At 40.5% G+C, this 24,809-nt stretch overlaps 2 protein-coding genes across 5 annotated transcripts; both read left to right on the forward strand.

Annotated features, from left to right (window-relative positions):
* Window positions 1-342: 342 nt before the first annotated feature.
* On the forward strand, window positions 343-24,687 carry CUNH12orf54 (chromosome unknown C12orf54 homolog). 4 transcript variants are annotated; one of them, XM_070035069.1, is made up of 10 exons: window positions 343-414; window positions 1,380-1,501; window positions 3,220-3,250; window positions 3,719-3,757; window positions 3,968-4,000; window positions 6,223-6,247; window positions 8,200-8,251; window positions 9,552-9,725; window positions 22,396-22,584; window positions 24,614-24,687. In XM_070035069.1, exons 2-8 carry the CDS (start codon window positions 1,437-1,439, stop codon window positions 9,586-9,588), a joined length of 282 nt encoding a protein of 93 aa, XP_069891170.1. In that variant the 5' UTR covers window positions 343-414; window positions 1,380-1,436; the 3' UTR covers window positions 9,589-9,725; window positions 22,396-22,584; window positions 24,614-24,687. The 4 variants fall into 4 exon arrangements, with proteins under 4 accessions (XP_069891170.1, XP_069891142.1, XP_069891152.1 ...); XM_070035041.1 differs by lacking the exons at window positions 22,396-22,584; window positions 24,614-24,687 and adding exons at window positions 10,998-11,134; window positions 11,536-12,195; XM_070035051.1 differs by lacking the exons at window positions 22,396-22,584; window positions 24,614-24,687 and adding exons at window positions 10,998-11,068; window positions 11,536-12,195.
* On the forward strand, window positions 16,001-19,389 carry LOC138836410 (glutamate dehydrogenase, mitochondrial-like). Its single transcript, XM_070035028.1, has one exon. It carries the CDS (start codon window positions 16,165-16,167, stop codon window positions 17,842-17,844), a length of 1,680 nt encoding a protein of 559 aa, XP_069891129.1. The 5' UTR covers window positions 16,001-16,164; the 3' UTR covers window positions 17,845-19,389.
* Window positions 24,688-24,809: the final 122 nt, after the last annotated feature.

The following is a 24,809-nucleotide window of genomic DNA, read 5'->3' on the forward strand; positions in this document are numbered from 1 at the left end:
CTCTGCACATACACACAAACATATTGACAACCAAAACAAAGACACTTTCTAAACTACTGAGACCAAGATCTAACTTTCTGTCCAGTGGGAAAGTGGGACAGCCACTAGACCCTGAGTTCAAGCCCTATGACCAACAGCAGCAACAACAACAAAGAATCTCCAGAAATTAGATTCAAGTTTTCACCATTTTCCCCTTTATTTCACCATTATTATGTGGATTAAATGGAGCCTGAGGTGAAGCAACAAGAGGAGAGCTAAGGGCCCTAGGCCTATGACATCACAGCTGAACTCACAGAGAAATGAAAAGACTGATGACATGGGAAGTAGGGAAGTATTGTGTGATGAGGTTCAAAAAGGAAGGCTAAGCAGGGAGGGGTGGGGCAAGGCAAAGTGTGACCTGGGTAGCACAGCCAGGTAAGTTTCTGGGCTTAACTGCCTTAGTTCTTACTGGGATTTGAATACAGGAGAAGATGAGAACAGCGGGGAATGGGACAGAAGGAAATCTCTCAAAGAATTTGTCTCCTTTGTTTGTTTCTTTTTGTTTTTTGTGCCAGTCCTAGGGCTTAAACTCAGGGCCTAGGAACTGCCCCTAAGTGTTTTATGCTCAAGGCTAACATTCTACCAGTTGAGGCATAGATTCACTTCCTACTCTTTGGTGGTTAATTGGAGATGTGAGTCTTGTGGTCTCTCCTTCCCCTGCAGGCTTCGAACTACAATCCTCAGATCTCAGACTCCTGAGTAGCTAGGATTTCAGGCGTGAACCACTGGCACCCAGCTAGGATTTTATCTCTTCTCTGGGCCAATGTTTTTGCCTTTTAACCCATGTGTTCTAAATAAAACCAACTATGGGATTTCCACCCCTTTCTGCAAATCACTTAAATGCTAGTACTGGCCCATAGTTCTACCCTCAGTAGGGGTAGACCATTAAGATGCTGACTATGAGATGGGATGGGGTAAAATACCTGCCCTGAGGTGAAATACTTGTCCATTCTGAATTCGCTGTACACTACTTCCTATCTTTTCCTTAGAGCTCCACTCAAGGAGCCTCTGGCTTCGCTGTACACTACTTCCTATCTTTTCCTTAGAGCTCCACTCAAGGAGCCTCTGGCAGACTCCTTATGCTCAGTCTTAGAAAAGTTCACTGCACTTGTTAAGGATACATTACATAAGGCAAAATTTCCCTGCCTTTCACCTTTATTTTTTTCTTTAGACAAATGAACTTAAGTACCCCCTCTGCACATATACACAAACATATTGACAACCAAAACAAAGACACTTTCTAAACTACTGAGACAAAGACACAACTTTCTGTCCAGTGGGAAAATGCTTTTCTTCTCAACATATACCTACCCTCTTTTCATTCATTTCTTTCTCCCCAGGGTCTGGAGCTATCACCATCTTTGGCTCCAGAATCCTTGGCTTTTATATAAGAACAAATGGCACAGCATGCCTACCAAGATCAAGAACAAAAGGCAGGAATGACACCCAGTGCACAGATAAGGTAAAGAGAGACTAATGATGATCCTCAAGACCCCTTAAACTGGATATCCCCTTTGGGTCATCTTGTTGCCAGAATTCTTGGCCACTACACTCAGTGCCAATGCACAAATAAGCATTTTGTCAAAAATGAAATAAAGATTTATTAATTTTGCCAGGCAAAAATGAGGACTTGCATAACTTATCTCAGAAAGAAGCATGGTCTCAATGTTAGTATAAAAACCTTTTTTGTCAGTCATGGGACTTGAACTTAGGGCCTGAGTACTGTCACTGAGCTCTTTTTACTCAAGGATACAGCTCTACTACTTTGAGCCACATTACTACTTCTGGTTTCCTGGTGTTAAATTGTTTAACATTGGTGTTGGGTGCCAGTGGCTCACACCTGTAATCCTAGCTACTCAGGAGGCTGAGATCTGAGGATCATGGTTCAAAGCCAGCCCGGGCAGGAAAGTCCATGACACTCTTATCTCCAATAAACCACTACAAAACTGGAAGTGGCACTGTGGCTCAAGTGGTAGAGTGCTTACCTTGAGCTGAAAAGCACAGGGACAGCTCCCAAGCCCAGAGTTCAAGCCCCATGACCGATCAAAAAAAAAAAAAGTCTCATTGGCTTTTCTGCCCAGGCTGGGTTTGAACCACAATTTTTAGATCTCAACCACCTGAGTATATAGGATTATAACCATAAGGCACCAGCACCCAGTTTTTAAAACTTTTCAATTCATTTTGTATTTTTGTGGGGTACTGGGGATTGAACACAGGGACTCACACTTACTAAGTAGGTATTTTAGCACTTGAGCCAACTTCCAGGCTTATAAAGAATTTTTTTGTTTTGTTTTGGGTCCGGTCGTGGGGCCTGTACTCTGGGCCTGAGCGCTGTCCCTCAGCTCTTCAGCTCAAGGCTAGTGCTCTACCACTTGAGCCACAGCGCCATTTCCGGCTTTTATTCTTTTTGCTTATGTGGTGCTAAGGAATTGAACCCAGGGCCTCAGGCATGCAAGGCAAGCGCGCTACCACTGAGCCAACTTCCTAGCCCTTATAAAGAATTTTTAAGTGGTTACAAATGTATTAAGTGGAATATGGTATAAATTCAAGGGAAAATTCAAATAGTGTAATTCCTTAGAAAGGCAAAGTCAAAGCCTAACCATCAGAAAAAGGGTGCTTGCAAGCAGAGGATGGGAGAAATGCATAAAGAGGAGAAGGGAGAGAATGCTGTCAAGAATTCAGTGTAAGCCAGATGGCAGTGGCTCATGCCTATAACCCTAACTACTCAGAAGGCTGAGATCTGAGGATCCTGGTTCAAAGCCAGCCCAGGCAGGAAGTCATGAAACTCTTATCTCCAATAAGCCACCAGAAAACTCCAATAAAACCACCACGTGGTAGAGTACTCTCGCCTTGAGCTGAAGAGCTCAGGGACAGCACCCAGGACCAGAGGCCCAGAGTTCAAGCCCCATGACTGACAAAAAAAAAAAAAAAAAAGAATTCAAAGTATATACTACAAAATTCAAAAAAGTAAGGAAGGGATGGGTCTGGGGCAGGTGAAAATGTTGAAGAGGGTAACACTGGTCAAGACGCATTGTATTCATGAACTGCTTTGTTAAATGGCAACTTATTTGTACAACTACTTAAAAATAATAAAAAAAATTTAAAAATCTTGCTAGGAGTTGCAGGATGAACTTAGAATATCTTCCCTGCTCTTCATCAGATATCATCCTTTCTTTCTAGCACATCCATCGACAAGACAATGAGACCACAGGTAAGGACTCCTATGGAGAGGGGAGGAGAAGATATTGTGGGCAGGGAGCAGAAAAGCTGTCTCATAAGGTTCATATCTCAGAAGGCTTAGTCTTTTGAGGTTTGGAGGGTTCACCTGGTTATGTAGGTCACTGTACATCAAGGCGAAAAAATGATTTCAATGTTGCTTCTATACCAAATGACTCTAAGGGTGGATAGATTATATGGAATAAATAAAGCAGACAAGTATGGAGGTCTGTTTGTACCTGTTGCTCACCTGCTAAATCAAGAGTTCACCAGGAGAAATGAGCTTAAAATGACTCCACAAAGCTTAGAAAGACCTTGGGCTATCTGGGAAAAAAAATGGCTGACTTCAGATGTCCATCTCAGTCCCAAGAAATATCTTCTATTCTACCAGTTCCATAATGTGTCAAATCAGATTCTGGTAGAGTTATGGTAATGTTCCCAAACTTTGTTTTTATTTCAACAGGAAAGAGATATCATAATTGCAGAAGCCCTGTGGGACCAGGTAAGTATAAAGAGGTAACTTTTGACAACAAGAAGAGGTAGGAAAAGAGAGAGGTTAATTTCTTTATCCTTCAGCCATAGTGCCTTAGCATTCACAATCTATAGCTTAAGGGCTAGGAGATTGGGTAACTTAATTTTCTATATAAAATCCCTTCATAAGAAAGTAATAGTCTATAATTTCTAACTTTTTTATTTTTTTTATTACGGTCAGGTGCTGGCAGCTTTTAAGATTATCCAAAAAGAGGTAAGATTAAGTGTTGATCTCCTAGATTTCCTAGTTTCTTCATTTGTTCTTCATCTCATTTTCTTCCATGCACACAGTCCAAGATTTGGGGCTTTAATCAAAGTTATATCTTCAAAGAGTAGCACTAACTTATCTCTCCAGGCAGCTAAGTCAAGATCTTTAACAGTTGTCTGGAGGAAGATAGAAATTTCTATTTATCATAAATTCATCAAAAGTACTCTATGTCAAGATCTTTACCATCTGTCTGGAGGAAGATAGAAAATTTTATTTATCATAAATTCATCAAAAGCACTCTATGTGACTATATGAAATGCCGATGAGATTGTTGAAGGAGGTTCCGTGACATGGCAAGCTGCATTATTAAGTTATATGTCAATTCATTGCATGGAAGTACAAATTAGAGATCAGGACTAAACTTCTACAGAAACAGAATTCTCTGCTCTGCTCTTTTTCCATGAAGAGTTCAGTCTCTTTTCTATATATTTTCATATATTTCAACAATATATTCAGGTTTGCTTAAGATGCTAATATCTCAGTCCTACCAAGCCACTATCACTACCTCTCCTTCTCTTTTTCTCCCTTTCTCTCTTACTCTCAATCTCACTTTCAATCTCATTCTCACTCTTGCTCTCACTCTGTGTGAATGTATATGTGTATGATGTATATCTTAAAGTGGAGCTCAGTAGATAATTTGCACCTGCTTATTAATATACTATTTACATGAGCTTATAAACATAAGAAAACAGGTAACTTAAGAATAAATCTAGAAGAGCAAGCTAGAAACTTCTGTACAGATTTTTAAACTTCTGTTCCTCTGAATATATAATTTCATTAAAATTAGAATCTAAATATAATATGATCTTCCTGTAATCTCAAAAACAATATCTCTCTCTTCCTAACTGGGAGAGGGGAGAAATGATGGGCAAATGAATTGAAAGGCATTGAAAATAAACTTATTTTATCATCATCCAAAATAATTTTCACCTTAGAACTAAGTCCATTTCAATGGTCCAAGTAGGCATATCATTATATTCTATTGCAGTGTGTGTGACTTATTCTCATGAAAATTAATAGTCTTTGCTTCTACTTGTAAATGAGCCAAAGAAGACACTAGAAAGTAATCAGAAACTTTATATTCTCTTCCAACTTTTACCTCTGAGGCCAGGTAAAAGACTTAAAGTTCCTACTCAGAACTTTAGTCTCTTGGGTACCATATTCTCCTCCAGACAAAACTAGGGCTAGCGGGAGGACCCTTGTCCATAACAGCTGAACTTGCCTCGGCTGACTTTCATCCTCTCAGGGACTGAAGTTAACAGTCCATCTCATAACCCTCTGCTGAAGTCTTTGTGAAGTTAATCAGACAAACCCTACCCTATTAGATTAAAAAATAAATCCTACTCACAGGAATATTTGTAAGGGAAATTTTTTTTTTGTCGGTCATGGGGCTTGAACTCTGGGCCTGAGTGCTGTCCCTCAGTTCTTCAGATCAAGGCTAGTGCTCTACCACTTGAGCTATAGTGCCACTTCCGGTTTTTCTGGTGGTTTATTGGAGATAAGAGTATCACGGACTTATCTGCCTGTGCTGGCTTTGAACCGCGATCCTCAGATCTCAGCCTCCTGAGTAACTAGGATTACAGGCGTGAGCCACTGGCGCCCAGCTTGTAAGAGAAATTGTTGTACTTAAATACTAAAATAAGAATTAAGTCAAGCAAAATTGAATAGGGAGAGGTAAAATTAGGATGTACTTTTTTCTGATTAGGTGAAACTAAGACCCACATCAGAACATTCTAATTCAGAAAAACCATCTCATTGGTTTATGTGAACTTCTGGGACCCAAAGTGTTTTATTATCAGCTACTTACTAAGAAGTGTGTAAGGAGGATGCTTTAAAATCCTTTTACAAATACGTCAAGGTATTTGAACACTAAAGACTCAGTGAGGAGGCAAAAAGGGGCAGAAAAGTCACAGCAGAAAGCCAGAAACAGAGATGAGCTCATTGTATGAGTACTTACATCTCAGTTATAATTGTATGTCTCCTACCCCTAAAGAGGGTAGTGGTATTGAAGGATGCAAAGACAATACAATTTCTATTTTCAAGTAATAGAAAATTTAATTCTATAACCAACAAGTCCCTATTTCCCAAGTCGAAATTCACATCTGACCAAGTCAGCTAAAACAATGAAAGTCGAAAGTCTCTGACTCTGAATTCTCATTCCTTTTCAGTTGCAGGAAGATGCTCGGATTCGAGGTAAAAAGAAATATTTCAAAGAAAAAAAGGACAGAATTTAGGGAAGGGATAAGAAAGAATTCATACCAAAGTTTCACACAAGAAAGAGTAGGGAAGCAGGAAGGGGGTACTGGCCTAGCTAGCCAAATGAGCTGGATCTACCCTGTTGATCTATGGAATGATAAATGTCATACTCAAATAGCTTTGTCTCTTCAAAGCCTCCATGAACATGATAGTTTCTCCTCTGCCCAGCCCAGTTACCTAATCTACTCACACACTGTAACATTATATCATAGGCTAAATGACCTATAAACAATCAAAATTTATTCTCACAGTCTGGAGGCTAGAATTCTAAAATCAAGATGCTAGCAGATGTGATATCTAGTGATATAACATAGACAGCCATTCTTTTCATTATTTCTACCTAGTAAAAGGAACAGGAAGCTTGAGTTCTCTTCTATAAAATCACTAACCCTACTCACCAGGGCAGAATCTTCTGACCTAATTACCTGTCAAAGGTCTCATTTCTAAACACCCAAATACCCTAACTTACTGTGCATTAGGTTTTAATGTAAGAATGTGCAGGGGGCCAAACACATTCAATCTAGAGTACCTTATCAGGGATGGAAGAATTTCTTTCTCCCTTGGAATGGTTGTTAGGACCTGAGGACATTATCAGACCTCAGTCAGATAGGGTTCTTTTCAGCAGCAGACAGGGGATCTGCTTCTCATCTCTGCAGTAAGGATTTAGCAGGGACAGGATGGCAGGGAGATCAAAGTGGAATGATTTAGTCTTGGAGGTCTCAAGGCTGAGATGCTGAGTTCTCAAGGGATGAGATGCAAATACTAATTTTGTGAAAATAATCAAAAATATCCAGGAGCCTAGAACTGTAACATCATAGTTTTATTTAGAGTTCCTTCCTCCATTCAACCCAAGAAAGAACCTGTCAAGTAGAGCTTTTCAAATTTTTGTACATATACAAATCATCTGAGTCCTTTGTGTAAAAGATTTTTTTCTTAGTAGGTCTAGGGAAGGCTTGAGATGCTGAGATGATTCATCTCCTGATCTCATATGAGCCAAAGCTGCTTATTCATAAATCACACTTTCGTTTTCAAGGATGTATATAACAACTAAAAGAGAGAGCCTCTAATATTAGAATTAAACTATATTTAACACGAGGACCTTCACTGTCTGTTGAAGGGTTAAGGAGATTGAGCTGTGGGTACAAAAGGTAGAAAGAAAAGGAAATCTAAAAGAGATTCTGGGGATTCCTGGTACTGGAACCACTCTATGCTTTTCTAGCATCCCCTCCCCACAAAACAGAGCAAATAAAAGTATAAATCTTCTTAGGAGATCAACAGACAGTCTAGAGAATATATTATGCCAAGCTACTCAACCATCACCACTCCACAATAAGGAAATATATCCTATAAGAATATATTGTGAGACACTGAAGAACCTTTCCATAGATGTTGATCCAAAAGGTCAAAAGTTAAAGGACCATTCTTCTACTTGAAGGATAGTTTCCTTTATCCAGGGCTCTTAGAATATACACCTGACTATCCAGGTTGTTAAAATGTGGATTGAGAGCCTGCCACTGTCAACTGTTCTGTATCCTGAAAAGTGGAGGTGGAGGATGAAACCAGGTGAGGAGAATGTCTCTTTATATCCACTTTTCCATATAAAAGAAGAGAGATTAAAAAGAAAACAGTGTTTCCAGTATCAAAACCCTGATACTGAGACATTTGACTAACTTCTAATAACAAGAACTGGTTGAATAGAGCTCTAGTAACCATGAGTAAGGATTGTTCATACATATTTGGTGCCACGTCCTGCAAATACATCTCTGACAGATCCTTGATGTTTCCACAAGTCTGGCTTCTCCCACTTTAGATAACTATACTCCAAACTATGGGAGGGAGACATTTCTAGACCCCTATTATAGAATGTCTCCATGTTATGTTCACCTCAGGAATGAGCAACGGTTTTATGACACCCAGGTCATCTGCACCTCTCAGGACTAGGTAAGTGGCCCCAATTAAGTAATCTACAATGATTTGGCATCCACCTGGATATGGATGTGGTGTAGGAACATAACTCTGAGCCCTGTACCCTCAGAAGTCTGCAATTTCAATACATGTCACAGAACTTTTAACTGAGAGAACTACAGAGTCAAAGTTTCCCTGTCCAACCAAAGCCCCATCAGCGATCCCTGGAGTCCAAATGTTGGTCCTGAACCTCACTCTAATCTTTAGCTAAAATATCTTCATTCAATTGACAGATAGGCTAGCAACACTGTGAATAATGGGGAAAAAAGATTTAGAAGACATCTATAAGTAAAATTAAAATTTGAGAGTTCAATACTCCAACTTTGGCAGATACTGATTTCTATGACACTCTTTTTTTTTTTTTTTTTGGTCGGTAGTGAGGCCTGAATTCTGAGCTTAGGCACTGTCTCTCAGCTCTTCAGCTCAAGGCTAGTGCTCTACCACAGCATCACCTCCGGCTTTTTCTGCTTATGTGGTACTGAGGAATGGAACCCAGGGGCTCACACATGCAAAGCAAGCACTCTACCACTGAGCCACCTTCCCAGCCCCAGATACTGATTTCTTTTCCACAGAACAAGATAAGGAGAAAAAAAAGATTGAACTACCATACTAGAATTTTAAATTATATATTAGGAATGACTTCCAATAGTACAAATGAGAAGCAGAAAAGTAAATAGTTTAAAAAGACTTCAGTGCCATGCTTCTGAGAAATTTAAACATACATACTTTTACAAAATCAGACATGTTTCAACCATGGTCCTGCCTGCACCAGAAAATGGAGAAAGTGAACTCTCTAGATCCCAATTTGAACAAATCTATAGAGTTGGCCCTTGTAAACCAAAATCAAAAGGAAAACATGCTTTTATGGAAATAGATCATTGTTTTGCCTTGCTCAGTGCTGAACTATGAAAAAATAAGTGATAGGTAACAGATTTATATACATTCTAGATTTACTGGCAGCCTTTAACATCAAGAATACTTTTGATTGGCCAAAAGTCCTTTAAATCTACACTTTTACTTAATATTCCTCTAAGGCAGGCCAGAAGACTTTTCCTGATGAAAATATAGGCTCTAATACATTATGACATGTCCTACTACCCAATGAGAGCTTTTTCCTGAGTATCAGTAAATTACAACTCCTAGAGCCAGTGATCCATACTCATTCCTATTAGAAAGTGATGACAACACCACTGAAAAGAGTGAGTTGAGGTTGGGAGCACAAAAGGTGGAATGTCTTTCCCTCATGCATCTGCAACCACCTCTAATTTTCCCAAAGCATCCACTCTCCAGATTTTTCTACAACTCCAAAGTGAGATCACCACCCAGCTCTGGAGAGTAACCATCAGGAGCAAGCTCCCACAACCTGAGGGTGCAGCTCTCCAGCAAGTCAGCTACTATCCTGCACCTTACCTCTCTCATCAAGAAAAGAAGACTCCAGTGATCCTGTCAGGTATTTACCTAGATGACCTTGTCCCCCAAGGTCCACCCTATCCTGCTATAGTAAATAATTACTGAGCCTCACACTCATTCCAACATGGTAGAGCAGAATGTTAGTCAGAAACTACAAAGGACAATGGAAGTGGAAAGATGGACAGATAAGGACAGTGTAAGGCAAGGTTCTTTTTTAGTCTCAGTGATCCAGACAAAGTGTTTTAGGTAAAGCTAGTTCTGTATAGGAAAAAAATGTTTAAGAGTCAGGGAGTGGGTATCACTAGCTCTGGCTCCCTGTCCATTTTCCATGGGCAACTTCGTCTTTCTCTTTGCAATAAACTTCTCTTCTGCTTAACAAAAAAGAATCAAGGAGAGACATCTATGGAATAAGGAAATGTAAAGATGAGCTAGGCACTGGTGGCTCATGCCTATAGTCATAGAAATTTAGGAGATGAGATCTGAAGATAATGATTCAAAGCCAGCCTGGGCAAACAAAACTAATTTTTTTATCTCCAATTAACCAGCAAAGAGTTGGAGAAATGATTTAAGTGATAGAATACTAGCTTTTAAAAAAAACTAAGGAACAGTATAAGCTGAAATTGAGTTTTTTTTCTTTAAAAATACTAAAAGAGGGGCTGGGAATGTGGCTTACTGGTAGAGTGCTTGCTTAGTATGCATGAAGCCCTGGGTGTTCGATTCCTCAGTGCCACATAAACAGGAAAAAAAAAAAAAACAGAAGTAGTGCTGTGGCTCTAGTGATAGAGTGCTCTAGCCTTGAGCGAAAGAGCTCAAGGACAGTGCCCAGGCCCTGAGTTCAAGCCCCAGGATTGGTTAAAAAAAAAAAAAAACTAAAAGATAATGATGCCCATAATTTCCTTTTTCCCCCCTTGCTAGTACTGGGGCTTGAACTCATGGCCTCCCACTCTTTCTTGGCTTTTTCACTCTACACTTGAGCCACATTTCCCTTTCCTAAATATATGCTTACATAATATTTTGTATGTGAGTACTGGTACAAGGGCTTGAACTCAGGGCCAGGTAGCTGTCTCTTAGCTTTTTTTCACTCAAAGCTACCACTTGATCCACAGCTCCTATTATTTCCTATGGACAGTACTCTGGAAACTTACATCACTTTGGAGGCTTAAATTAGCATCGAGAGTCAAACACAGTAGATACATAATAAACTCCTTTGTCCAGGTTCTCTTTAAGGAAATACTTTAGAGTAATAGCACTTAAAAGACGCTGTGTAAGTGGTAAGCCATTTCCTCAACCCTTTAACTCTCCTACAACCTAGGGCTCATCTGACTTCTTAATCCCACATGAGGAAGATGTTTCAGATGTTCACCCCTCGATGGCCTCTAGAGTGTAAGCATTAGGACTGTTCAACTAAAACTCATTTGGAATTCCTTTCAAGACAGAGTCTGATTATAGGTAGTTAAGAAAAATTGATGTCTTAGTATTTTCTATGTATTTTCTTAAATGTTCCATTTCAAAATCCTGTTTCTCATTCAAATAACTAAAGCACACAAAATATTCCAACAGTTGAGCAAAAACTTACATCTGAATAGAAATATGGTAAAGGGAGTGAATATAGCATGAATGTATGGAAATATTACATTGAAACTTTTATATTACCAATGCATGTTAATTCCAAAATTAAAAAATTACATCTTTTTAAGAGAATATCTAGACTCATAAAACTTCCATGATAGCCAGGCACCAGTGGCTCATGCCTGTAATCCTAGCTACTCAGAAGGCTGAGATCTGAGGATTGTGGTTCAAAGCCAGCCCCAGAAGAAAGACTGTGACTCTTATCTCCAATTAATCACCAGAAAACCGGAAATGGCATTGTGGCTCAAATGGTAGAGCACTCACCTTGAACTGAAGAGCCTGAAGCACAGGAGGTTGAGATCTGAGGATCATGGTTCAAAGCCAGCCCAAGCAGGAAAACTTACAACACTCTTATCTCCAATAAGCCACCAGAAAATCGGAAGTGGTGCTGTGGCTCAAGTGGTACAGTGCTTGACTTGAGCTAAAGGGCTGAGGGACAGTGCCCAGGCCCAGAATTCAAGCCCCATGACCAACAACAACAGAAAAAAAAGATCCTGAAGTAGACACTGCATAAAGAGAATATGGTCTATGCTATAGCAAAGAGATTTCTTCTCTCCACTGATGTTGAATGTCTTGCTATGGGGATGTGAGTGTAGAAGCATCACAAGTGATGCCTGCTTAGTAAACTACCTAGCAGGAGGAGAATACATTTATTATTCTCCACATCTATATGACACATAGACCTTAGTTTAGTTGCCTACAAAAGGAAGGATAGTGAGCGTACATCATTACTGAGCCAAGAAGTACCCATAGACAGAGATACTAGATTCTACAGCTGCACCTGGGAACTTGGAAATCAACTGAGATTGAAGTACATGCCAATTGCCAAAGAATCCACCAAAGGCACACATAAGTAAGTAAATATGATGTTTAAAAAAAAACTTCTTAATGGTTCTTCCTGGGTTGTGAAATGCTATGATGGAACTGGGTTTGAGAACAGCACAGGGTAATGGGAGAAGACTTGAATTATAAAGTCATTTTGACTTTGTCTAAGTTATTCTTTGAGAAACCACTGCTATAAAACAAAAGATAGTATGACTCAAAAATAATAAAAGGACTATTAGGACATTTGTCAAGGATATATACCAATATAAATACACATATTACATATAGGAAAGGGAGAGTTTTGCTGAAAAATCAAAGGAATATGACATTAAATAGCTATGCAACATAGAATATAAACTGAGGAGAAAAATTCTTACAGAACCAAGAAAACAATAAACAGTATGCATTATAGCAATAAATTTTTTAAACTCCTTCTCTCATAACATAAATGTAAATGGGTATGACTACTATGGAAATCAGTACAGAGATTTCTAAAAAAGTTAAAAACAATTACCAAATGATCCACTGCTATCACTCTTGGGCCTTTTCTCTAAAGAAAGGTAAGTCAGGACACAATATATGGGTATTTACATATTCGTGTTCATTGTAGCACCATTCACAACAGCCAAGTGATGGTCACAGCCCTGAAGTCTTACAACTGTTAAATGGAGGAGAAAATGTGATCTGTCATTTGTAGGAAAACGGATAGAACTGAAAATCATCATGTTAAGTAAGCCAGGTTCATAAAAATTTTCCTCCATGCTAAATCTAAAAGATAAACATTTATATATATAAACACAGAACTTTATCTCACTCACATATATGTATGTGTGTGCTGCACCATAACTAACAAAAACCATGTCTATATATTCTATATATTACAAGTATATAGAAGAAGTATATGAAGAGTATGGAAAGAGTATCTTAATAACCTCTATAGACATCCAGCAGGATAAACAAAAAAGATATGGAAAAAAAACAAATGTACATATCCCATTTTTAAAGTCCATTTATCCATTGGGGTGAATGGACTTCAGAAACAGACTATATACACATGATGAATACTAGTTGGCCTGAAGAAGCAAGAAATTCTGCCATTTAGTCAGATGTCAGTGGCTTATGCCTGTAATCCTCACTACACAGGAGGCTTAGATCTGAGAATCGTCGTTCAAACCCAGCCATGGAAGAAAAGTCCATGAGACCCTTCAATTAACCACCAAAAAGCCAGAAATGAAGCTTTGGTTCTAGTGGTAGAGTGTTAGCCTTAAGCAAGAAAGTACAGGGACAATTCCTAGGCTCTGAATTCAAGCTCCAGGACCTGTATATGCACACGAACTAAATTCTGTCATTGCAACATGAATGGACCTAGAGATCATTATTAAGGTGGAAATAAGCCAGGCATAGAAAAACAAGTACTCTATGTTCTCACTCATATGTAGAATCTAAACAAAAGTAAAATTTATCAGAGTTAAATGGTGGTTACCAGGCTGCTGAGGTGAGAGGGTGGATAAGGAAAAGGGGAGATTTTGGTCAAAGGATACAAAGTCTCAGGAAAAAGTAATAGGTCTGGCAATAACAGAACAAGGTGATTTAGAGTTATTCATAATGTATATTACAAAACAGCTAAAAGAATGTATTCTAAATGTTCTCACCACAAAGATGATTTGTATCTGAGGTGATCACTATGCTAATTTGCTTAATTTAATCAGTGTACAAATATTGAACCATTATATCCCAAAAATTTATAAAATAATTTTTGACAATTACACTCCAAGTTATAAATAAAAGACTCCAAGGCAAAATTAAAAAGGCATTCCATCTGATACTACAGAGCTGTAACAGGTCAAACAAGACTATGAATTATATATCAAGTTGGGTAACACACAAGAAATATATAAATCCCTATACCTGCCAAGAATGAAATAATGGGGGGGGGAACAAAATATAGGCTGCTGAGGTGGGAGGGTGGATGAGGAAAAGTATGGAAATTAACTCAGTAATTTTTAAAAAATAGATTTACCACATACAAAGTCCAGGCTTGGGACAGGCTGTGCCTGCAGTAGTAAAGTGCACTTATGGCCTCTGAAGAGGGAGACAATCCATCTAGGCACTGTTAAAGGTGACCAAAAAAAGTCTGTTCACATTATTTACAAAAAAAAGGGGTCTGGGTTAGATACCCAGAACCAAGAGCAGCCTCGACCACCAAACCTCCAAGCCTCCAACAGGCAGCCCTAACCCCCTAACCTTTATTAGTTGGTCTGCAAACCAATCAGTCCATCTGCAAACTTCCAAACCTCAAAGCTCCAAACCTCCAAAAGGGAAGCTTTTCCCTGTCTTCTCTTCCTCCTCCTCTGCAGGCCTCTCCACTCTGCACAGGCCTGCCCTGCTCTGCTCCCAGAGGTGCCTCTCCACGGGCCTCTCTAGAGGAAGGCCCCAAATGGCCCCTCGAGAGGCCCCGAATGACCTTTGGACAAGGCCCCAAATGACCTCCAGAGGAGGCCCCAGCTTCCAGCAGGCTTTCCCCTCTGCTGTCTCTCCACTCCGTGTGTCCCCTCTCCGTCCCTCTACTTCTTGGTTGTGCTCTCCCTACTACTCTCCTCAGGACTCCCCTTGGGACTCCTGGTCTTTCCCCTACTCTCCTCTCCTCTCAGGACTCCCTTCTCCTCCAGACTGCCCTCAGGACTCGGAACACACAGCCTATATATAGGCAGCGCTCCATTCCCTTTAAGTGGCATGCCCCGCCCCTTCAGCAGCATGGCACGCCCCTCAGCCTCTCCATGTCCTGCCCCCTCTGGTGGCGCGGTGAAGCTCACCTCTTAATGCCCCGCCCCCTCCAGCAGGCCAGGCCTCAAGGCCACACTGATTATCAGGGCCCCGCTGGTTATTACAGTGCCTGTGCCTAGAAAGTGTACAGCCCTGAATTCAAACCACCAAAACAACACACACACACACACACACACACACACAGAGTAACAAGGCACTTGTGGCTCATACTATAATCCTAGCTACTCATAAGGCTGAGATTTGAGGATTGAGGTTCAAAGCCAGTTGAAGCAGGAAAATCCATGAGACTCTTCAATTAACCACTTGAACTATGACTTAAGTGGTTGAGTGACCCGAGTGAAACAGCTAAGGAACAGCTCTCAGGCTCCAGTACCCACAGACCTATGCATGCATACACCCAAAATACTGGAAAACTGCAAACTGAACTCAGCAGCACCTTAAAAGGATTACACACCATGACCAAATGGGAATTTAGCCCTTAAATGCAAAGGCTGCCCAATATATGTGAATAAATGTCACACACTCCATGAAGAGAATGAAGATCATGTGATCTCCATAGATGAAGAAAAGGAGTTAGGCAAAGGTGAACATCCTTATCAAATATTCTCCACACACTAAGCTGACGTTAGGGGTACAACACCCTGAGGTATACAAAGTCATACAGACACGTATTTATTCTTATGGAAATTAAGGATAAGACGTCCTTCAACAAGAACTCCACAAGAACACACACACACACACACACACACACACACACACACACAAGCCAATCTGGAGCTAGAAGAACATAGCTCTCACCAACAACACTTCTTCATCCCAAATCACATTAAGACTATCAACTGCTATTTTCTGAAATGATGCAAGTTACACACCAATGGTGTGTAACTCAAAATGCACTTCCAAATGAAGGAAGTATACCTCAAAAATGGAGGGCAAGTTCCTCAGTGGCTGGGAAGCTCCGGACACCCGCGAGCGTGGCCAGGAGCCGTTAGGCCCCCTGTCCTCTCCACCTCTTCACCTCCCGGGCGCCATCTTTCTTCCCTCCTCCCGGGCGCCATTTTAGGCAGGGAGCGCGCCACAGCCGCACCTCCAGGCCTCATGGCCGGGGAGTGAGGAGAAGGGACATCCAAGAGGGCGGCAGTCTGCCGTGTTCAAAGGTACTTGGCTCCCGGTGCTTCCTCTTTCCCAACTTCCAAACCCGCGCGTCCCCGCCGGGCCTCCCCCCTCCGCTCCCTTCCGCCATGTACTGCCGCCTGGGCGCCATCTTGCCGCAGTTCCTGGGCCAGGCCCAGCCTGTGGCCTTCACCTCCGTGGCTGCCTCTTCGACCACCATCCTGAGCAAGACCACTGGGCAGAGCGTGGCGGTCTTCCAGCAGCCAGGAGGCCCCGTGCGCCATGCCAGCGGCGCCGCAGAGGCCGACCCAGAAGACAACCCTAACTTCTTCAAGATGGTAGAAGGCTTCTTCGACCACGGCGCCAGCATGCTGGAAGACAGGCTGGTGGCGGAGATCAAGACCCGCGAGAGCGAGGAGGAGAAGCGGCACCAGGTGTGCGGCATCCTGAAGATCATCAAGCCCTGCAACCATGTGCTGAGCCTGGCCTTCCCCATCCGGCGCGACAACGGGTCCTGGGAGGTGATCGAGGCCTACCGAGCCCAGCACAGTCACCATTGCACCCCCTGCAAGGGCGGCATTCGCTACAGCCAGGACGTGAGCGTGCATGAGGTCAAGGCCTTGGCTTCCCTGATGACCTACAAATGTGCTGTTGTCGATGTCCCCTTTGGGGGGGCCAAAGCTGGCGTGAAGATCAATCCCAAAAACTATTCTGACAATGAGCTGGAAAAGATCACCAGGAGGTTTGCCATGGAACTAGCCAAAAAAGGCTTCATTGGTCCCAGCGTTGATGTGCCTTCTCCAGACATGGGCACAAGTGAGCGGGAAATGGCCTGGATCGCTGACACCTATACCACCACCATAGGACATTTTGATATCAATGCCCGCGCCTGCGTCACTGGGAAACCCATTAGTCAGGGTGGTATTCGTGGCCGGATCTCTGCTACGGGTCGTGGTGTTTACTATGGAATAGAAAACTTCCTCAATGAAGTTCCCTACATGAATAATATAGGACTGACCCCAGGGCTTAAAGACAAAACATTTGTTATTCAAGGATTTGGTAATGTGGGCCGGTACGCTATGAAATACTTGCATGGTTCTGGGGCTAAATGTGTTGGTGTTGGTGAATATAATGGCAGCATATGGAATTCAGACGGCATAGATCCAGAGGACCTGGAAGAGTTCAAATCGCAACATGGAACAATCCTGGGTTTCCCCCAGGCAAAACTCTATGAGGGAAACATTTTAGAAGCAGACTGTGATATTTTGATCCCTGCTGCCATGGAAAAGCAGTTGACCAAATCTGTTGCATCCAGAGTCAAAGCCAAGATCATAGCTGAAGCTGCCAATGGACCAACAACTCCAGAAGCTGATAAAATTTTTCTAAAGAGAAACATTCTGGTTATTCCTGATCTCTATTTGAATGCTGGTGGAGTGACAGTATCTTATTTTGAGTGGCTGAAGAATATAAGTCATGTCAGTTATGGACGTTTGACCTTCAAATATGAAAGAGATGCCAACTACCAGTTGCTCATGTCTGTTCAAGAAAGTTTAGAAAAAAAGTTTGGGAAGCATCCTGGAACTATTCCTGTTGTACCCACAGCAAGACTCCAAAGCAGAATAAAAGCTGCATCTGAGCAAGACATTGTATATTCTGGTTTAGCTCACACTATGGAAAAATCTGCCAAGCAAATCATAAACACAGCCACTAAGTATAACCTGGGATTAGATTTGAGAACGGCAGCCTATATCAATGCCATTGTGAAAGTCTTCAAAGTATACCAAGAAGCTGGTTTGACCTTCAAATAGATTGTCATTGGATTTGGGTAGTTTGGGGTTTTTTTTTGTTTCTCCACCTGTATTTTCTGCAACCCCATCACCAGTATCTACAAACTCACCAAAACTTCATTTGTAATTGCAGAAATCTCATTCTGTTGGGATGTCATTCTCAAGAAGTCAATCTGAGTCAGCCTTTTAATAAGAAATGAGAGATCATTGCATATGATCTTATTTCTTATCACATTTATTAACTTACATAGTTAACCAATTTATTATCTCACACAGTTAATAAATGTAAAAGTAGAAAATGCTTGTACCAGATGGCCACTCTATTTTGCCTTTAAATCAAAAGTGTCCTTCACGTGGCCTTGTTCCCTTGTATTATAGCTTTACCCAGTATGTTTATTACTTATTATTTGAGGTGGACAAGTGTATCCAAGAATACACAGTTGTTTGCATGATTTTGCTCTGGAAAAATCTGGAATGGGCTGTAACTTTGACTTAAGAAGTGGATATGTGGCATTTTCACAAGGTGATTCCTAGAGTTTTTAACAAATAAGTTGGCAAAAATAACCCAATTTTATAAATAGTTGTTTATTGTTAAGCACTTTATTGTTTTAGAATAAAGTACATGTTACTGTAATAAAGTTACTTTTGATCACTTACCAAGTCTAGCCTTAATATGTAAGTAACATTATATAAGTACCTTATTTCAAGTAGTGTTCAAAAGGCCCAGGGCAAATCTTCTCAAAAAAAACACTTGACCCAATATGTCATTTAAGCCCTACTTTGTTAACTGAGCTGTTTGCTTCAAAAGAAGAGGGACGCATACAGTCAGCAGTTAATGAAGTTGTGTGTGTACCAGTACTGGGGCTTGAACTCAGACCCTAGAGCTCCTACTTGGCTTTTTTGCTCAAGGCTGGCACTCTACCACTTGAGCCACACCTGCATATGTGTCTTTTTCTGGTTTATTGGAGATAAATGTCTCAGATTTGTCTTCCTGGGCTGGCTTTGAATCTTTATCCTCAGATCTCAGCCTTCTAAGTAGCTAGGATTACAGGTATGAGACACTGGTGCGCAGCCAAATGCTGGTATTTTTAGGACATAATGTGTCATTTATGAATCATTAGTTATCATTGTCCAGCAGAAAATGAATAATAAGTTAACTTCATAACTGCAGATAATTTGTTAAGACTGGATTTGCTAAACAGAATTCTGACATGCAGTCCAAATAATGTGGTAACTTCCTTAATCTTGTTAACTGATTTTTAATTTCTTTTTGGAATTAAAAACTTCATTGTGTTGAATAATTGAGCAATAATTCAAGTAAAACAATAAAAAACATTGATTTTCCTACCTGGAGTTTGGCTGATATCACTATGAACAGTTACAATGTTCCCAGTTCTGCTCAATTGTGTGTGTCCTTCTTTTGAAGAACTCACACTCTTCAAACAGCTCAGTTAACAAAGTAGGGCTTCAATGACATATTTTGTCAAATGTTTCTTTTGAGAAGTTTTGCCCAGGACCTTTGAACACTACTTCAAATGAAGTACTTATGTAATGTTACTTATATAATGAATGAAGCTTTCTCTAAAAAAAAAATAACTTTTTAGAAACTTCTAACTACCGTAATTTGCAACTTCACCTTATATTAATAAAATAGATTTTTAAAGTGTGTGTTTTGTTTTGGTTATTTTTTTGTTTTGGTTTTGTTTTTTTTGGAGGGTGTATATGTGTGTGTGTGTGTGTGTGTGTGTGTGTGTGTGTGTGTGTGTGTGTGTGTTGGTGCTGCTCTGGGGATTGAACTTAAGGTCTAGGCACTGTCCTTTAGCTTTAGCTTTGTCACTCAAAGCTGATGAGCCACAGCTCCACTTCTGGATTTTGGGTGGTTAATTGAAGATACGACAGACTTTCCTGCCTAGGCTAGCTTCAAACCTACCCTTAGATCCCAGCCTCCTGAGTAGCAAGAATTACAGGTGTGAGCCATATGCACCCAGCTAAGTGTGCCATTTATTTATTTTTATTTTTTTTCAGAATTTCGTTACTTTTTATTATACACCAACTAGTATATATTTTAGTTCTTTACAAAGAAAATGCTAAGAAAATTATGATCACATGTTATATGGTTTTAAAAATCATAATTCCAGATTTCTTTACATATAAGATGGAATGGTTCAGCAGCTATGTCCACTGTCACAGACTTTAGTGTGCCATTTTTTAAAAGGGAAATATTTTCAGACAAACAATGGCTGAGGACATTGAGTATCAGTGCATTTGTACAACAGAACTACTGAAGGGATTTCCCAAGAAGGAAACTTTGAAATTCAGGAATGAATTAAGAGTAGTCCCACTCCTGGGAATTTTCCCAAATGACCATAAACAAGGACATACTAAAGCTACCAACACAACCATGTTGATTGCAGCATTATTTACCATAGTTTAGATATAGAACAACCCAGATATCCCCCAGTAGATGAATGGATCGAGAAGATGTGGCCTATATATACAGAATGGAGTTCTATGCTTCCATAAGAAAGTTCAAGCCCTAGTACCAGCACACACACACACACACACACACACACACACACACACACACACACACACACACACTGTCAGGCTATCAATACATTGAAACAAAAAAAAGGAACAAAGAAAAATTATTGTCTTCATACAGTTTATATGCCTTCATTCAATAAGAGAAATCAGATAGTAATCTCAATAAATAAGAAAAGTTTATATGGACATTATTGCATGGGAAAATAACATGGAGCTTTATACTGTGTCACAGCTCACTTGAAAATAGACATGCACTGGTGGCTCTCCTGTAATCCTAACTACTCAGGAGGTTAAGATCTGAGGACCATGGTTCAAAGGCAGCCCAGGCAGAAAAGTCCATAAAACTCTTAACTCAAAAAAAAAAAAAACAAACCTGGAGTGGAGGTGTGGCTCAAGTGATAGAGAGCTAGCTTTGAGTAAAAAAATCTCAGGTACAGCATTCAGGCCCTGAGTTCAAGTCCCAGGAGAAGGAAGGAAGGAAGAAATTAAGGAAGGAAAGAAGGAAGGAAGGAAGAAATGAAGGAAGGAAAGAAGGAAGGAAGGAAGAAATGAAGGAAGGAAAGAAGGAAGGAGAGAAAGAAGGAGAGAGGGAGACAGGAGGGAGGGAAAAAAGAAAGAAGAAAAAAACCTAAAGAGCATTTCAACCCTATGTGTCCATGAAAAAATCCTTCAGTCAACATAAACTTTTCTGGAGAATGATGCCCTTTTTGTTCTTTCCTTCCCAATCCCCATCAGCCTACTAACAGTTCTCTTCTAAGCTTTAAATAATGAATTTAAATTCAGAAACTTCAAATACTCCCCAGCGCTTCTGTTTATCCTTCTAGTTAATGGAGAAGTGTATAATTAGGGAGTCCAGAGGTTGGCTTCAGTCTGAGACTTCAGGGAATAATGGCCCAGCTTCCCCTGGGTGTCAAAAACAGCTGATAGCTGCTTGAGCACAGACTTCTGATTGGTTCACTTAGAGAGTTCCCTCTTCCTGTAACATTCTTAAAATCCTATTCAAAGCAAAGAGACTATCATTTACTGCATCTGAGTCCTTGTTATGAAGTTTTAAAGAAACAGATCAGGTCAGAATATGAGCTTTTTTAAGAGAGAAACTAGCCTTTTTTCCTTTATAGCATCCTGCTTTACAGAATGATATCCCTCTAGTCTTTACTCCAGCATTATTGTGTGAGTGTGCGCACATGCCAGTACTAATGCTTGAGCTAAAGGCTTGAGCTCTGTCTAGCTTTTTTCCTCAAGGCTTATACTCTACCACTTGAGCCACACTTAAACTTCCATCTTTCTGCTGGTTAATTGGAGATCAGACTCTCATGAACATTCCTTCATGGACTGGCTTTGAACAGTAGTTCTCAAATCTCAGCCCCCTGAATGGATGGGATTACAGGCATGATCCACTAGCACCCCACTCACTCCAGGATTATTTACTCCAGAAAAACAAACTATCTTCTCCCAGAGTAACACTCTTGTGACAAAGGTCCTCTTATAGGGAGATTTTACCTTTGATGTAGCTACTTGAAAGAGAGAGCCCAAACGTGAGGGAGCTGCTTTCAGGAAAATCCAGAATCATGATAATATCTTTCCCAATAGCTGATATTCCTCCTCCTATTTTTCTTTCTTGGTGGTACTCCGTGTGTGTGTGTGTGTGTGTGTGTGTGTGTGTGTGTGTGTGTGTGTGTGTGTGTGTGTGTGTGTGTGTTGGTACTGAGGCTTGAACTGTCCCTTAGCTTTATTTACTCAAGGCTGACACTCTACTGCTTGATCTACACTCCACTTCCAGCTTTTGGGTGCTTAATTGAAGATAGAGTCTCACAGACTTTCCTGCTGGCTTTGAACCACAATCCTCAGATCTCATCTTCCTGAGTAGATAGGATAATAAGCATGGCCACAGACACTTGGCTTTATGTCTTTTGATTTTGCTGATAATCCTCTCCTATGCCCTCACCCCCTGGAACGTCATGATTCACTCCATTAATCCTGGATCCTGAATCTCTTACTCTATTCATCATTTTCTCTGAGCTGCAGATGGAAACTTCTTGATCCTTGGCAGACCATCTCCTTCCTTGGATGAGCCCCTGATGTCTCTCTTTCCAAATGTTTTGTATTTGACCCAGCTGCTTTGGATATCTTCTCATGCCTAGCAATGGGGACATGTTAAAGCCTGGCATGCATCTTTTCAAGCTTCAAACTGCAGAAAGCTGAGACCTGAAGGAGGTGAGAATACCATAGATAGATATAATAACTAGTGGCAGAACCTATGAGTCTGCCAGTAGTTATCAACAATCCCCATCTTCCCTGGCTATATAAAAAGATTTTGCTAGGAGCTGGTGGCTCATATCTATATTCCTAACTACTCAGGAGGCTGAGTTCTGAAGGTCAACGTCCAAAGCCAAATTGGGGAAAGTCCATCATACTCTTATCTCTAATTAATTACTGAAAAAAGCAGTAAGTGGAGCTGTGGTTCAAGCCAGCATGCACATTTGCGCGTGTGCACTTGTGTGTGTATGTGCATGTGCACATGTCATGAAAAGAAGATTAAAGAAAATAGGTTGGAATTGGACAGAGGAAGAGGATGTTTATTTCATAGGAATTTAGTATGTGCCAGGAGGCCATTTCCTTCCCCCAAATTCAAATTCGTCCTCCTGCACCGTAGGGTCTCCATTTTTAACAACCCAGTCTTCAAATGCCTCAAGTCATGATTCATTTATTCACTCCAAATATATCTTTCTATAAACAATATGGGCAAGGCATAGATAAGGCACTTATAAAAATCCTCTTTATAAGTGTGCTTTATTTCATTTTTTTCTCAGTTATAATTCTGACATCAGTCTCTCAGGTGTCAGCATGAAAGTAAATGTGTTCCTTCATTTCTAAATAGTAAATTAAAATTAAGACTTTTCTAGTTAGAATTTGTGACCTATAAATTAGAATATATTATTCTTGGTCTTTCTTTAATGCCTGGAATCAATCTGAGATGCTGTTTAGGATTATGGAGGATGCTGTCCTTTCTTTGTGATATCCTTGAGATCATAGGTTACAACTAGCTGCAGCTCTTCATCCATATAAAGCATGGGTGCTTGCCAGGTGGTGGTGGCTCACACCTGTAATCCTAGCTACTCAGGAGGCTGAGATCTGAGGATCAAGGTTCAAAGCCAGCCCTGGCAGGAAAGTCTGTGAGACTCTTATCTCCAATAAACCACTAGAAAATCAGAAGTGGCGCTGTGGTTCAAGTGGTAGAGAGCTTGCCTTGAGCTGAAGAGCTTAGGGACAGTGCCCAAGCCCAGAGTTCAAGCCCCAATACCGACAAAAGAACAAAAAGCAAAAACAAAAACAAAAAAAAATGAGTGCCAGCATGTAAGGAAATATATATAATAAAAAATAATATATATTTCTATATATTACATATATACATGTATATGGCCAGGTACTGGTGGTTCATATCTGTAATCCTAGCTATTCAGTAGGCTGGGATCTGAAGATTAAGGCTTAAAGCCAGTCTGGGCAGGAAAGTCTATGAGACTCTTGACTCCAGTTAACCCCCTGAAAGCCAGAAATGGAACTATGGCTCAAGTGGTAGAATGCCAGCCTTGAATCAAAAAGCCAAGCAAGGGAACAAGACTGTGAGTTCAAACCACAGTACTGGCACACAAAGAATGAGAGGAGGAGTGAGAGAGGAAGGGAGGGAGGAAGGAAGGAAAGAGAGAAAGGGGAGGAAGGAAGGAAGGAGGAGAGGGAGGGAGAAGGAGGAAGGGAGGAAGGAAGGGAGAGAGAAAGAAAATGAAAGAAGCAAGGAAATGAAGAAGAAATAAAAAGAGAGGAAAGAGAAAAAGAACAAATGAAAGAAAGAAAGAATAAAAGAAATGTTGAAAGGAAGGAAGGAAGGAAATGTAAAAGCTACACTATAGGAAGGAGGGATATGGAAGAATAATTGAAGGGGAATTGGTTCAAAGCATATTATATCACAATTGAACCCCTTGTACAATTAGTACATGCTAATTAAAAAAGAAAGAAAAGAAATGCTAAACTGTCCTTCAGCAAAGCTGCGTGCTCCCTGAGACTGTGTGGTCAGAGTATCCTGGTGAATAGGAATGGAAGACCAGAAGTAATCCTCAGCAGACTTAGCTTGACAAAAACGTAAAATGCTCGCATCCTTTAAGAAAAATAGATTTATTGTCTCACTTTGCTTGCGTGGAACCCAAACTCAATGTTTGCTTTCGACTGTGTTTACAAATTATCCATACAGAGTCTTCCAAAATAATTGCTACAGAAGTTTATCCCTGGATCTAGCTGAAGTCACTCTAAAGAGGACATTGCTGTGTTCAACTTCACAGGTACTGTAGATCTGGGTCTGGGATGGTCATCAGCTTGGGCTGTTAAGATTTATTACTAGAATCAGAATGTAAGCTATACTTGAGGTTGAGAGTTTCATGAGAATTTTG

The sequence above is a fragment of the Dipodomys merriami genome, unplaced genomic scaffold (assembly GCF_024711535.1).
Source record: "Dipodomys merriami isolate MVZ:Mamm:240054 unplaced genomic scaffold, mDipMer1.0.p SCAF_10, whole genome shotgun sequence".
Taxonomy (NCBI): domain Eukaryota; kingdom Metazoa; phylum Chordata; class Mammalia; order Rodentia; family Heteromyidae; genus Dipodomys; species Dipodomys merriami.